The sequence below is a fragment of the Daldinia caldariorum genome, assembly GCF_022478825.1.
Source record: "Daldinia caldariorum strain CBS 122874 unplaced genomic scaffold F4812scaffold_18, whole genome shotgun sequence".
NCBI classification, from domain to species: domain Eukaryota; kingdom Fungi; phylum Ascomycota; class Sordariomycetes; order Xylariales; family Hypoxylaceae; genus Daldinia; species Daldinia caldariorum.
Window position 1 is genome coordinate 456,186 of NW_025953054.1, and position 15,318 is coordinate 471,503.

Here is a 15,318-nt window from a genome sequence, read left to right on the forward strand (position 1 = left end):
CTGCAGGCTTTGAATGTTGGGTATACTCTTTGAATCAGCGACTATCGACATTATTAAGCTGCAAGGCGAATCAGATAAACCTCTTCTTACTGAGTTTAGATGCTCAAGCCACTTAGGATACTTACCGACAAAGTGCGACTGGGTTGCCAGCGTTGTTTGACAAGGTTTCTACCCGAAATCCTTAGCAGGTGCGATGACTCGAAATGATTTTCTTTCCTTGGAAATGCCTGCGATGCAACTATGTTTCCGCTCCGTCCTGGCTGATGGGCCGAGCTATAGGCAGTTGACCACGAATGAAACGATACCCGGGAGCGGCTTGACCAACAGGACTTGGCAGAAAAATTATTGCGGAGAGAATTCAAGAACCAACATGTTTTTCAACGGACAGCATACGCGATGCTGAAGAAACATTGGTGGCTAGTCCTGTTATCCCCAATATTTCCATATTCTGCATCCAGACCGACATTTCCTGGATGCAAGTGAGTTCGCAGAACCGAGTATGCACTGCGTTAGGTATCAAGAGGTAGATAGAGACCTCTCACGACTGGCTGTGGCAATTGGGCATCAACCCGTGTTATGGGCTATAGTTGAGTTTGGCTTCCAATAACCCCAAACCTTACAGTGTGTGACTCCGTTGCTGACTATCAGCGCTAGTATATTATTATAGAAGCCCCTTGGGGTACTTCGTAATAACCAACGTGATGGTGTCCTGAACAAGCCAAGCCTACATTATTCAGAGACGTCTACTAGCGCTATAACATGGAGTGTGAAGTTACTGTGAGGTTATTTTATATCGGTTGGTGTTATGGCATCTCTCAATCGACTGCCAAGATCTGTTGTAAGTTGTACTCGTGCTATGAGTGAATGCAACTCCCTATTGATACTCGGAGACCTATGGACCTACTTGAGACTGAATGACTGATATAACTTGAAGCTCTTTGTCTCGGATAGATGAGTGTCTCGAAATGAATAGGAGGTAGGTATCCAACTGCGCGAGTATGGAGCTCACTACGCATCCCACCAACTGCATGTCAGGGGCACCATCTTGGTAGCATGATAGATATTCAAGTTCCTATAAAGGGGCTAATGGCTATAGGAAGCCATCACACGAATAAGTCAGAGTATTAGCTAGGAAGACTAAGCACGGGAAGGATCGTCGGGCTACTGGCACACGGCTACGGAGTCCACGTGTGCTGACAGATATGCTGCAGACAATAATGTCGATTCTATTCCTGAAGTGTTCAGATAGACAAGAGCTCTAATATATCATCTTTATGTCGCCATTTAGGGATATCCTATTAACACGATACTCCAACTCTTGTCCACGTCAGCTAAGCCAGTGTTTAGGAGCATACGTAGTCACAGACTCTTGATACAAGGTACTGTACCTACTATTAAAACTAGCGCCTTCAGTGTGATGCGAAGATTCTCTAAAAGATTTTGGAGCTGAAAGTCTTTAACCCCTTTTACTTACATTAGTGGTTCCTCGGCATATAACAAGTGTACCTCTCTGTCATCTCTGTCATCTGTCAGAACTTAGAGTCAGGCTTCTGCATGTCATCTCTGCAGGTGTTATAAAAAGCTTGATTGCCTCCTATAGACTTCTGAGGTGTGACTTAAAGCTATAGCTGTTCATTAATAACCTCAAAAACTTGCTCACTCTAAATAGTCGAAGACGTCTAAAATGTGGTGTCGTTGGACTAAAGCCAACGATAGGATAGGATACGATGTATACACTAGCATCAAATTTCATCTCACACCTGCGATTTCTAAGCTCAATCTACGAAACTCTCTACGTGTGTAACGATAACGCAACCATAACAAGGCGTTTATTAATCCAAGCCGCGGAGGAATCGTGTGTAACTGACTCTTTTCACATAAGACTAAGCCCAATACTCCTCCAGATTTCTACGTACAACGCCGTGCCTACCGGATACAATAAGCTTCGTAGGATCAACAATCTTAATTCAAAAGCATAAATCTCTTCTCTGAACTAGAAAGGGGTTACCCGTTTGGTTACGACGTCATTGAACATCAAGCCCCCTCGACGAATAGCGCTCCTTACCGCACATGGCGCTGACCTGGATTTCACACCAATTCGCATTTATACGATACTCTATGCGATACTTTTCCAACATCCAATCGTAATTCGCGGGTCCGGGCCGTGTAACGATAGCACCAGGCACATCTACCTACCATATGGTGTGGCAGATTTACCCTTCCAGAAGCGGCCCGTTAATCCCAAGAGGCGCAGAACAAAAAAAAGACGCGAGATAATAAGGGATCTTGGACATGTGCTGCAGCCGCCGGTACTTCAAATTCTGTCAAGCACCAAAAGGTCGGAGAGCACGTTCGAAGGGTTACGTCGTAGGATCAATAGGATTGAAGCGCGAGAGGCGTAATTTCATCCTTGCATATATGCGCGTACGAACCCAGCGGCATCTCCGGGCTTTATATGCTGAAGATTACGCATGTGACTGACGGCCGCTGTATACTTGTTTCAATGTATGAAGGGTATCGTTGAATACTGCCCATCGTGGAGCAACTCGAGATCTAATATGGGCATAGCAAACAAGCACAAACCAAATAGTAATGCATTCCCAAAATGGCGTTAAGATACATCCAAACACGCTTCGCAGGCAAACAGACATACACACGGTTCCCCAAGCGGCAGGTGTACGTTCTAGCTCAATCCTACCTAGACTGCGACACCATGACATGTACGTACTTTGCCTACCTAGGCAGATACGTATGATATTGCGATGTCCATGCGACAATCTTAACGTGGGTGACAGGAGATGGGAAACGAGAATACCTACGTACACACTACCTACATACACACGTCCCGCCTATCCCAAACTTTCCAGCGCTCTTCAGCTCGCTGACCATATTTTCTACCTTCCGATAATAGAAAGGCGACAGGTATTCAGAAAATCATGTGTAGTAACAGCCGCGAATCTAGCATTTGTCGACTCTTTTCCCTTAGCGACGCGGCGCCTGGGCCTCTGTTCGACATGATTCTGGGCGTTGGATCTGCTGAGGGATCCTAGGGGGTAATCACCCACCCGCTTTGGAGGAAATCCTGCTGACGTCTTTCCCGGTAATGATCATCGCAAAGGCCCTACATTGGGACAAACAACTACAGCTTTTTTTTTCGGTACAGATCCTAATCCTACTAAGACAACGAAATGCCTACCTGGACCTAGTAAAACAGCTGCGGCATTGGTGGGGACTTATTATGTACCTTGGCGTCTTGAGGGAAGAATATGGAAAGTAGGTACCTAAGGTAATAAAAGTAAAGGTAAGGTAAGATAGATAGACCTTCGGCTTGAGACGATGGGGCTGGGAGCGAGCGACCTGCCTTACCTACCCTTCCCTGGCCTGCTCTGCCCTGCTCTGCATACTATGTAGTAAACTTGCAACCCGCCAAGTGTAAATGGTGATGGGAGAGAAGCCCTCGCGAATCCCAACGGTAGCCACATAGATAGGTACCTACCTTGGTTTACTTACCCAGGTAGATAAATAGATTCTGCACGCTCCAACACCAACACCAACAGCAGCAGCAGGAAGCCCGGCTGGCTGCCGCAATTCGGCACAATATACTCTCAACCCGGTCCGCGCCACTGGGCGTTCTGAGCAGCACGTGGAAGGGCCAAGGAAGTCGCATAGAAGGGAGCCTGCAGTCGGGGAGGAGAAACTAGGATAGGAATGTGACGAGATAGGGCCTGAGATGCGAGGGGGAAAGGTCGATTGATTTTCACACCGCTCCCGCCTGCGGCTGGAGCGAGGCATACCTAGCATGGCAGCATGTACATAGCATTGAAGTTTGTAGATTCTGAGCCCCTCTGATTTCTATCAGGAAGAGCTAGGTAGTTGCTTTTGTGTGTGTGTGTGTATATTGCTTGGAATATTTATTTCCCGCGAAAAAAAACAAAAAAACGGTTATATGCGTTGCGTCCCGTCCTAGGACAGCGGTGAAACAAGCAAACAAACAAGATCGAAGGTGCATGATCTAGAGCTAAAGCGTCGGTAGGGAACTCGCTTGCCGAAGCTGGATTTGGATACATGATAACTCTTAGAGACATACACTACCTATGTAGATGTGTTAGAGATCTTCGATAGAGAACTCAGCGCCTTGCTTAGCACTGAACATATCAAGGCACCTAACCTAATTCAACTCACTTGTCCTAGTGTGAAACTGTAAGCTACAGTGGTCTCATCCCTACGAATCGGTTATCTCTCTCTTTTTTTTTTTTTTTTTTTCCCTGTGCTCTATCCTGCCCCTGATCTGCGAATGGAATAGAAAACCTCGCTACTGCATGGAAGCATCTTAGTCTCGTGGGATCCGATATGCAGCAGTGCAGAAGCGTGATTGCTGCCGACAAGGGACCCGCCGGACCAATCACCGGCGTCGTTCCAGCCCCGTTCTGCGAAGACGGGATTCTACCTTTACTTCTAACTACTTCGTACCTAGGTAAGTAGTTACCTACCTTGTATTACGTGCCAGTATGTATATCTGAGGTTAGGTAGGTATCGTTGGTACCTGATATTCTGTTCTGCCGTTTCCCCGTCGTCGTCGTTGTCGTCGTCGTCGTCGTCGTAAACCCCTCTAAAAAAGCTGGCGCAACGCACGGACCTGATATGTCAAGCTACCCGTGTCCCTAATGTACTACCTATGTAATCGGGCCTTGAGAGAGCAAAGAAACACGCCAAAAAGAACCTTAAACGAGGCTAAAAAAGACCTAGAAAAAAGGCGCTATGTAAATATGGTAAGGACTCGAAACTTATGACCCGCGCGGGGAGTTTTCCGTCGAAATATCCCGCTGTCTTAATTCCCAGGTATTGTGCCTGAGAAGAGATGCACCTGCAGGGTTCTACGGTTCTACGGGATTGAGTGGTGCAACGATGCGGTCAGTGCACGTGTATGTAAGCCGGCGTGACGGGTAACGTAAAATGCAAATGCAGTACCTAGTATAATCCGTAGAGGGGCTGGCGGTCTCGAGTTTTAAATGAGCAGCCCTACCAAAACCAATAACCTACTTCAGTTACTTGTAATTCGATAACCAAACCAACAGTAAATAATACACAAATTATATCACAATAATTGTGAAAGTATATATTATTTCTTGTTTACCTTTCTACGAATTTCTATAATCTTTTGAATTTAACATGGTCAATCTTATATGTGCTGTTGTTTTTGTGGGTCAACTGCTCATTTAATTTTCGCGCCTGCCAGAGGGGGAAAGGGAAAAAAAAAAGGGGAGGGGGAAGGGGTTAGCTAAGCTACCGTAGCTTAACTACTAACTTACCTAGGTACCTCCTAGGTAGGCTACTTTATGTTGCATTGGATATAGTTACGGTTATGCTTGAGAATAGGTATCGTGCAATCGTTAGGCTATTACGCTATACAATTGCTCTGTCGTATCAAACCACGACCAAAGGATGGGCGGCATATTGGAAACTATCTAACACTAGCTGGTGGGAAACGCTGGAGTCTGGACTAACTACCTACATATTAGGTAGGTATGTATCGTGGATATGTCGTATTATGGCATCGTTAGTCAGTCTGGTCTCTACGCTGTTGTACCGGCCTCTCTTAGGTAGTTATATGGTCCATGCTATAAGGTAATAGCACGCCTACCCAAACATACCTATACCTAACCTACATGCTATCTAACTACCTAGGCATAGTAGTGTCGTTATAGTATGGTGTAACTACTTTATATGGTAGCTACCCTAGCGTGAGACTCCATGACAAGACTGCAACTCTACCGGACTTTTTAGCAAAATGTTTGCAATTAATTCTGAGGCGAACCAATTCGGCTATGTACTTCCCCGTCCCCCTTCCCCCTTCCCTTCGTAGCGAATCGATGGACACGACGTCCGTGTCTGGGATCTCGATACGTAAGATGGAACATACCTAAACAACTCCCCGAGGTTTCGATGGCGGAGCCGCAAAAAAGACATCTTCCCCACTACTAACACCTACGCTGATCTAGGTGATGCGATTATCGCCTCGTCTTTTGCTGTTGGACTAGGTTAGAAAAAAGGCTAGGATAGGATTCGCCTTGTAGTAGATGCGAGTATCATGACTTGAGCTACCTACCTAGGTATCCTATGTATTATACTAGTAGTATGTAATATACTATTACGTGGGTTGAAGAACCCCGGGTTTATTCACCTCCCTCGATTTAACCCCAGAGGCTAAGTTTCGGCAGTTGACGGGGGATTAAAAAAATGAGGCGTCAAAGTTTGGAGTGGTTGGTATTCAAGGGAGTAAGTGACGGGAATAGTGTCTATCTCAAGTTGGCCCATGTTATCCTACCTTAGGCATCTACCTCTCTCAACGGGTCGTTCTACAGCATGGCAAATCCGTGAAGGATTCACTTTTCCCCCAAACTGGCGCGTGCGTCTTACGGCTTTGATCGTTAATAGAAAAGCGGGAGGATTCCCACGCGCGTTTGCTTCTTCAACCATGGTCTCCTAATTCGGCCACGAGCTGTTGAAAATTAATTCCCTTTCCGTTGCGTCCGATTCCCGATTCCCGTACCGCTTATCTACCTCGTTTTAATCTGTTTTATATTATGTACCGCATGCATGTTTTGTTTTGCTTATGATGTATAAAACGTGGATGTTATGATGACAGCTTGTCAGCTCAATATGGTAATAACCAATCACTTTATCTTACGTCGTCGATATGTCCGAGTTACTTACCTACAGGCCACCTCTTAACCTTGCGTTGTTCGAAACACATATCTGCATTTAGCCTGGGGGATGATTATTTACATAACGACGTCAATCTGCTGGGATTCCGACGGCTTGGGACAGTTTCCCCAAGCGAATTGACTTGCTTGGGACCACTAAAACGACTCGGTTCCAAATTGGATCTTCAATAGCATCTGGAACATACATTACATATGCACGCGGTAAGGGGGTTTAAGGGAAAAAAAAAACACACTGACGAATTCTGCATAAACAAGCCGTTTTCCAGTAGCAAACGATGCCCAATGGCGAAAGGTTTGCTCGAACTAGCGTAATGCAGCTCATCGTCTACCTATACCGAAGATGAGGAAAATTAGGAAGACTAAATAAGTAAACACAGACTAGGTACTTAGGCATTATGGGTATTGTGCAGTAATAGTAGTTAGTCCTTTCAAGGTTATTCGGTCTGACGCCTTTGGGGAGCCGTCTTCGCCGAATTTATTATTGTTTGATGAAATTATGTTATTTTACTTTTAAGTTACCTACGGCTTATTATTACTACGGTTTACATATTATGAGGCCCGGGCGGCCGATGCCGAATCTTCCTAGATTTTTAAGCAAGTCATCATCTTCCCTGCCGTTTTAATTCCCCTGCCCTATTAGCAGAGGTTCGTTATTAGACCTGAGCAGCCGGTGCTGGGACCCGGTGAGCTGTCAAATGCGGGTAGGCTGGTAGGTGTACGGCTAGGTTCCTTGCACAGGAAATATACGGTACGGCCCAAAATGCGGCCCAAAACATGTCCACAAGATTTACACATGTACTTGCTCCATGTATGCTGTATGCAGTAGCAACAGTTACACTAGGTTGGGTACACGAAAGCCGATACCTCCACATCGAAACCGGCCATGTATTGTGTAAGGCAGGTAAATCGGCGCATCTCTACGAGAACATAACCTCCGAGGGGAGTAAATCTCGTTGATCATTAGCTCCATATAGTCAACGAACCGATGGAGTACCTACAAATACAATACTAGGTAATTCGGGGACCGTAGTGTTTCTTCAGATAGTGCACATAAGAACCCAGGGGTGGCTTCGGACGCTTAGACTCGTTAGTCCAAGTAAAAGTGCCTCGCGGATCGTCGCAATCAGATTCCGCGGTCCAATAATAAGCTTCAATTCCGAAGCCATAATAGTACCATAGCACTGAAGCCGTGGGTGCTCTGTAGTGCGTTTTGCTTCGAGGTTGCTTTTGTGGCTTACGTATTTAAACCCCCCCCTTTTCCGCGTCTAGTGAATACCTACGCGGACGATATTTCAAAGGTTAGGCTAGGTTAGGTACCTACTGTAGAGGGGACGGGGAAGCTCTTAGGTAGGTACCTAACTGGAGAAAACTATTCGAGGTCGAAGTGGAGAGCAATTTCGTATTATCCACGTAATTGGGGGCGTATTAGTGCATTTTCACAGCGAGGATAAAGTAGGGATACCCGGAGTATTGGATATGTAGAACGCGTTAGAAACGTGTTAGGAAATAAGCTAGAAAGAATTGTTTCTCATTGCCGAAATTGCATATCATAATGTAGTGAGGTAACTGAAAAGGAGAGAGGGCATCGAGAGGGCATTGGAAGTGCATCGAGACAGAGAGGTATCTGTTTACGATGGACCCAAGCTCTTGGGTCTGTCCTGTCACAATCACCCACGCTGTCACGCCAACACAGCATAGGTATAACATTCGCCGGTTTTGAAGCCGTTGTGCCTGCATCTTATGTACGAAGATGCAAGGTATATCCCAGAAGGACGGTTCTTGTTTTCAAGCTTATGGCATATTCCGCGGCCGAATTAGTTGTTTCTTTATCAGCCATCCAGTCAGCCAAGCTGGCCAAGCCAGTTTGTTATTAGTCAATGTCAGTGGGCTTGCTCCAAATGTCGTCAACGCTTGTTGCCCCTACACATGTACCTACATTAGGTAGATAGATATCCATTGCATGTCGTATGTACCTATCTAATGTCGTATTGATCCACTGGAACTAGATGCGAAAATCGCACTTGTGCTGTGTGCTTCAGCTGTAGCTCAGTTACCAACTACGCATGTAATGTAGCAGGTGTAGAAGAAAGTTTGCATTAAAAGGGATTAGTATTTCCACGTTGAGATGCTGACTAGGGTGACCAACAAGATTGTCAACCTCCTTTTGGCTGAATACTTTCTTGATAAATATCAATTCGGGTTTGGGCTTTTCCAAAAAGGAAATGGGCAAAAAGTAAACACCTGCAACTTGGATGAGAACTGTGCTCATACCCTTGTCATAACTCGCGTGTTAGGATGCTTGAAACTTAATTTGGACCCTAAGGGTTAAACTAGCCTTGGAGAAAGGTAGGTTTTTATAAGTTTTCATACCTCTAGGTAGGTTTTTAAAATTGCTTAGATCTGACCATCTATCGACTATATCGTCGCTTAGATCATATGGTGATGGCGCGGTGCTTTAATAATAATTTGATAATTTGCAATAATAAATTTCTACATAATAGAATAGACTTAATGTCATTCCCTTTTTATTATTAAGGGCAGGTAAACAAACGATCGACGGGTCTCCGGTCCCTTAGAATGTATTCTCGATGCGTCAACTAATATGAGAAACGGTGGTGCCGTCGAGGCTAGCTTTGACAGGCAGTTAGCAACGATATAAATTCCTTGAAACTATTAGTACACTGCCCCCTCTTCTAATAGGTTGATCCACAGCTTATACTACATCTATGTATGGTCCACGGCAATTGAGGCGCGATGGAGCCGTCGAGGAAGATCCAATCTGCTAGTTTTCGTCTGACGTTAAGATACAGGTAGTTGACGCCCCCCTTCCTCTGCTTTGCGTTTGTTTCGTTTCATGTTTCTACTCTTAACTTCCAAATTCGATCTCCTGGCGGGCGAAAAGACGACACTTATACACACTTGCATATATCTCTACCTACACATTTACAGCTCACCTGGCGAACCGAAGTCGAACCAAAAGACGACAACCAAAGCAGGCTGGCCTGTAAAGTCGGATATAAAATAAAGAGGGCGTACCCAAAGAAGCATAGAATTATTATACACGCGTGTTTCCTGCATTTGTACCTAAATTACCTCCTATGTTTAACTGCGGTGTCGCGTCATCTTTCAACTTTATACGATAAAAAGGTACGTCTTCAATATTTCGAGTCGTGATATTTCATATCGTTATTTTCTACCTACGTTGTCGTAACTGCGAGAGACTGCATTGCATGCATGGTACTTGTACCTGGTATATATCAGCTTGTCTTTTAATATGCATGTTTTTATTTTAAACCGTCGAATGAGTGTTCGAACAAGTCTGAGACGGGGGCTTTTTAAGGCAAAGCTTTGTGGACTTCTCCTGTTTCGTATTCCCACTACGGCACTACGTACACAGCAGAGGACGGGAATGGAATTGCCTACTACTGTACGAGCGTACCAAATTTGGCTGTAGCTAGACTGCAGTGTAACAAGGATTCATCCTCAGTGGGGAGAGAGAACGGGGGTTGCAGGGGACATCAAGACCCTGAATGCTGGTAAATTTGGGCGGGAAGTACGAAGAGATGCTGATCATCGGGAACCCGTTCGTACGAACGCCGCTTCCTACCTACTTGAAGTCAAGAAGAGAAAGTGAGTGAGGGGAAGAGACAGTGGCAGCAGCAGCAGCAGCGGCGGCGCAATGGCGTAGGCTTAAGCGTAATCGTCACGATGTTGTGCGCAAGCATAGTCCCCACATTGCCAGGCTTATTTTATACAATATTATATCGTATCCTATCCTTCTTTCTCTCTAGGCTTTTTAAATGTGGCTTTACCTCATCAGTTGTTGATCTGAATCTTATTAACCCAGCCCAGCCCAGGTACAAAAAAAGAAAAAGCAGATCTGACGGGTGCCACGCCAGATCGACTCCTCGAACACGAAGCTTATTATCCCCCGCCCGGGTTATCGAATTGACATAACTACTTGAGACAAATGTGTTTTTTTTGGAGGAAGAATTATAAGTGACTAAAACTATTGTGGCCGAAAACAGATATCGCGGCTATCGATCGTACTTCGAGTTATCGTCGACGGGATATTAGTGATCTATCATTGATAGTAAAAAAGTTTCCGGGAACAGAAGAAAAAAAGGGTGACAACTATCTGATTCTCCGGAACGTATCCGAGTTTCCTCACCCCAAAATTCCATCTAATCCCGTTATATGACTGGTACTTGGCCTTCCCGGACGCCTCTTGATTGTACCTGCATATTGTACAGCCAATATATCAGCATCGAGTTGCCTGGTTTCCTAATTGCCGGCACCAACGAGAGTGTTTAGATCACAGCATCGGATCCGAATATCGACTTTTATACCCTGGAACGAGACGCAGCCCCCGGGATCACATAACGTTTCCGGCCTGTGCTGTGTATCGTCGAGCTTGACGAGCACCAATAATATCTCTTTAGAATTCTTTCATACTGTTCTCAAGTGTGAACTATCACAAAAGCTGAACTGCAAGCCTGGTCGTATTCGGGGCTTGAGGAAATATGAGTTGCGAATAGGAGTCGCCACACTACCCATATTGACACATTAACGTCTATTGAAGCATTGGACTTACATATTTTATGTTTCTTGCCCCGGTCCCGGTCCCGGTCCTTCACGATTTGTTTTCTTTATTGCTATTTCATCCATTTGAGCCGGAACAAGATAGCAAGCCCGGGCTGTTGGCATACGGAAATTCAAACCGGGCCACAGCTAAGCTGCCAAGGGGATCCAGCTAAAGCCGTAACAGGACGTTCTCTCGTTTTTACCGACCAACGACCCCCTTCACCCCTGTCTATATTAGAGGTACCCTTGGTACCCTTGTTACATCTATTACATCCAATCCTACCCTCGACCAAAACAGAGTTGCACCTTAGTTACATGATAATTCGAGGTACATATTGACAGGCCCCCATCCACTATATCTCCATCGCGTCAGTTCTTTTATATCCATAGCCAATCCCCCTAACGGAAACAGAGGTGGCCTGCCACACCGCCCCCACAGTTTTCTCTCGTGGCTATCTGCGCACTCGCAGAGCCTCTCACGATACTCGAAAAGTATTCGAATCAACAACGACTCGGGAACTTTGAAAAAAAAAAACCCCCCGAGTTGGGCTGTTCGACTTTCATCGGTACGTGGGAATAGGCTGGGCGCATCTTCTTTGCATTAGGCGTATACAAAAAAAAGGGAAAAGAAGAGAAAAAAGAATTAAAAGGAGGAAAAATGTATTCGTCAATGTCTTCTCACTCATACGATAGGGAGCGCCCGAGAGCTACGAGTAGTGCTCTTTCTCATGCTAATGAGAATAGCTACTCTTCGACGAATCTTGCTGCTCCTCACGCGCCGATGTACCAACGCTCCCACAGCATCGGCGACATTCGTGAACCAATGATGGATGCACCACCTTCGCCTGATCGCATCCGAGTATTCAGCAGTCATAAGAAGCGCAACTCGAGCATTGACAAGCACCGAAGCGAACTAACGATGTCGTCCGGATCGTCCTCGCGTCTCTCGGGAGCGTCAGATCGGCAATCGTGGAACCAGAGCCGGGAGAGTCTCGGCTTGTCGAGGAACCCGTCTCAACGATCTTCTACGGGTACGGGTACAGGTACAGGTACAGGCACGGGTACACCGTCGCACGAACGGCCTGACAGCTTGCAATTCTTCGGAAAGGGAATTTTTAGTCGTAGCAAAGGTAAACTGCGCAGAGGAAGTAGTGACCAGGGTGGCTCCCACAGCTCGTTGGACGTGACCGAGGTACCGAACGAGTCTAAGGAGCAACATTTCATCCAGTCCGTGTTCACGCGACGAAGGGCGTTGAGAGGGGAGCCGGGCGCGTCGACCCAAAGGAAGTTGCAGATTTCGGGACCTTATAACTTCCAGCATCTCACGCATACGCATAAAGATAGCGTGCCTAACCTGGACCAAGCGAATCGCTTGGAGCTCGTGTCGGAATTTGCGGGTATGCAAGTAACAGGACGACGACACACCGAGGCGTTTTTGGAGGGCATCCCACACGGGGAGTCGCGATACCCAACCTTCTCCGAGACCTCATATCACCAGGAAGATCCGTCGTCAGGGCTCAACGCCGATGGACCACACTTACGAGCATCAAAACCGCCTCCGTTACCCCCGTTGCCACCGATACGATTAGCGAAGCGTTCTCAATCACAGGATAAGATCCGTGTTCCACCGCCTCGCCCGCCTAGATCACCGATAGGAGAGAGTAGCATGATGCCTCTGGCACAGCAACAGCAACAACAACAGGTACCACCCACACAACAAATAAATCACCCTCCAAGGACGTCTAGTCGGACTTCGGTAAGACATGATAGGTTTGGCTCAGTGTCAGGCGCGTCTATAGAGCGCTCTGGATCGAGCTTCAGCTTCCGAAACCCCCAACCGTTCGCTCCTAGCTCGCCGTCACGAGCTCAAACTCCGCACGCGCCGCTGGTCTCACCTGTGATGGAATCGGAGTACGAAGAGCCGTCGCCGTTGTCTAAAGTGCCTCACGCCGTCACCACGGCGGATGACGTCGCCTGGCCCTTAAGCAACAGCATAAGCTCCTTGCCGGACGTCCCCGAGGAGGAAGAGCACCACGCGCAGAGCCGACCGCCTCGGTCCCGGATGAGCGTCGCGAGCAATTCCTCTTCTCTCAGGGGCAGCGTCTCGGTCCCGCTGCTGCGCCAGTTCTCCCTGACTCGGGTAACTAGCAACGCCTCGGACACCTTGGGCAAATTCGAGTTCAACTCCCAGCCCACGACGCACGCGAGCACGCGCGACTATTCGATGGACGGCATCAACGGCGACAGCTGGGAGGACGATATCGATTACTGCTACGAGCACGAAGCCGAGGCCAACTGCGACTACGCCTGGGAACGACCGTCGTGCGATATCCGATATCCGGAAGAAGTACGGGGTCGGTCCTTGGGCGGCGACCAGACCCAAACCGTTCTTACCTACGGCCGTCTTTCGGACGGCTTCCTGTCTCCCGTAAGTGCGGACGTTCCCATTCTAAGCCCGGCCAGCCATATGTCCAGCATGACGGCGCAAGAAGCCCTGACGCCGAACCTGCCCCCTCTGGTGACCTCCAACTTCTCGCTCCCGCGGCGGGAGAGCTCGGCGCAGCTCCTGCACGAGCACGAACGGGCGCAGACCCCCGAGCGCAACTTCAAGGAGGCGCAGGCCTTCAGCCTGTCGCCGTCGCTGCTCATCCCGGACGACTACCACCAGCAGATGCTGCAGTACGAGCGGGAAGGGCTCGAGGACGACAGCGACGAAGACGACGAAGACGACGGGCTGGTTATCCAGGGAAACACCCTCGACGAGCCGATCATCCGGTTCGGCAAGAGCCTCAAGCCGTCGAACGCGCGGTCGAGCGCCTCCACGACCGACTCGCGGTTCTCGGAGCACTCGATGACGTCGAGCCGGCACAAGTCGACGACGTCGACGTCGACGGCGTTCACGCGGTGGACGGGCAGCAGCATGTCGAGCTGGCAGGGGCGCGACTCGACGCAGCACATCGCGCAGCTGTCGTCGAAGGGCGCCGGGGCCGGGGCCGAGGGCGGGCCCGTGGTCGTCGTCTCGCCCACGCAGGCGACGGCGCCCCCCATGACGCCCATGACCGCTCTCAGGTTCGACGAGGAGGTCTCCCCGAAGCAAGAGCCCGCCCGCGAGAGGCACGGCAGGACCCAGTCGCACGCGGGCCTCCTCACGAGGTCCAACTACGACGTGCCGGTCCCCGCTGCCACTGCCGCTGCTCCGGCGGCGAAGGAACAACAACAATCACAACAACAGCAGCCTCTTCCTAAGACCCGTCGACGCGCTAGGACTACGAGCCGAAGCCACGCGGCTCCGCTCGCTCTATTCCCGACCGTCACTCCCCTCCCCGGAGGCCGAATCTGATCCCTTAATCCCCCTTCCCCCCCTCTAATTTCTGGGTCCTAGCTAGGAGGTAGCTTTACCTGTTTTAATGAGAGATACCTGTTTTTATATATATACCTACCTTTTACTGTATTGTACTCGAAGCGATACCTACCTAGATACATACTACCTACGTCCTATACATATCATACCTACCTACCTTAGGTACCTCCTATATAGGCACCTATCTATCTATCACATATATATTACCTGTCCTCCTACCTTAGTATCTCACCGAACGCCAACGCTCTCTACGCCATCTTTCTTACCCTTTATACCTGTCGCCATCACCGTCATCGTCACCACGGCCTGATATACCACATTCATTCATTATCGCCACCAACAACATACACACACACACTCGCTCACTCACACTGTCGGATCTCAGTTCCGCCTCGAACCAAAAAAAAGCATTTCCTTTTCCCTGCTGGGGGTGTTCTCGGATATAGACAAACCACCATCGTCATCATCATTACCATCGCGGCCTTCGAGCCAACCGGAGTTCTCAGGGGCGGACACGACCCCGCGGCTTTTTTTGTCATCTTATTTACCTGGTTAGGTACTTTTTGTCATGTTTGCAGTTGGAGGCCGGGGAACGGGGGGGATATACCACTGCCACCACCACCGACAACAACAGCATCACCACAACTG

The 15,318-nt window shown here is 48.1% G+C and overlaps 1 protein-coding gene across 1 annotated transcript; it reads left to right on the forward strand.

Moving 5' to 3' along the window:
• Positions 1 to 11,724: 11,724 nt before the first annotated feature.
• F4812DRAFT_153409 (uncharacterized protein) lies at positions 11,725 to 14,942 on the forward strand. The gene has a single exon (XM_047929740.1). It carries the CDS (start codon positions 11,968 to 11,970, stop codon positions 14,647 to 14,649), a length of 2,682 nt encoding a protein of 893 aa, XP_047787074.1. The 5' UTR covers positions 11,725 to 11,967; the 3' UTR covers positions 14,650 to 14,942.
• Positions 14,943 to 15,318: the final 376 nt, after the last annotated feature.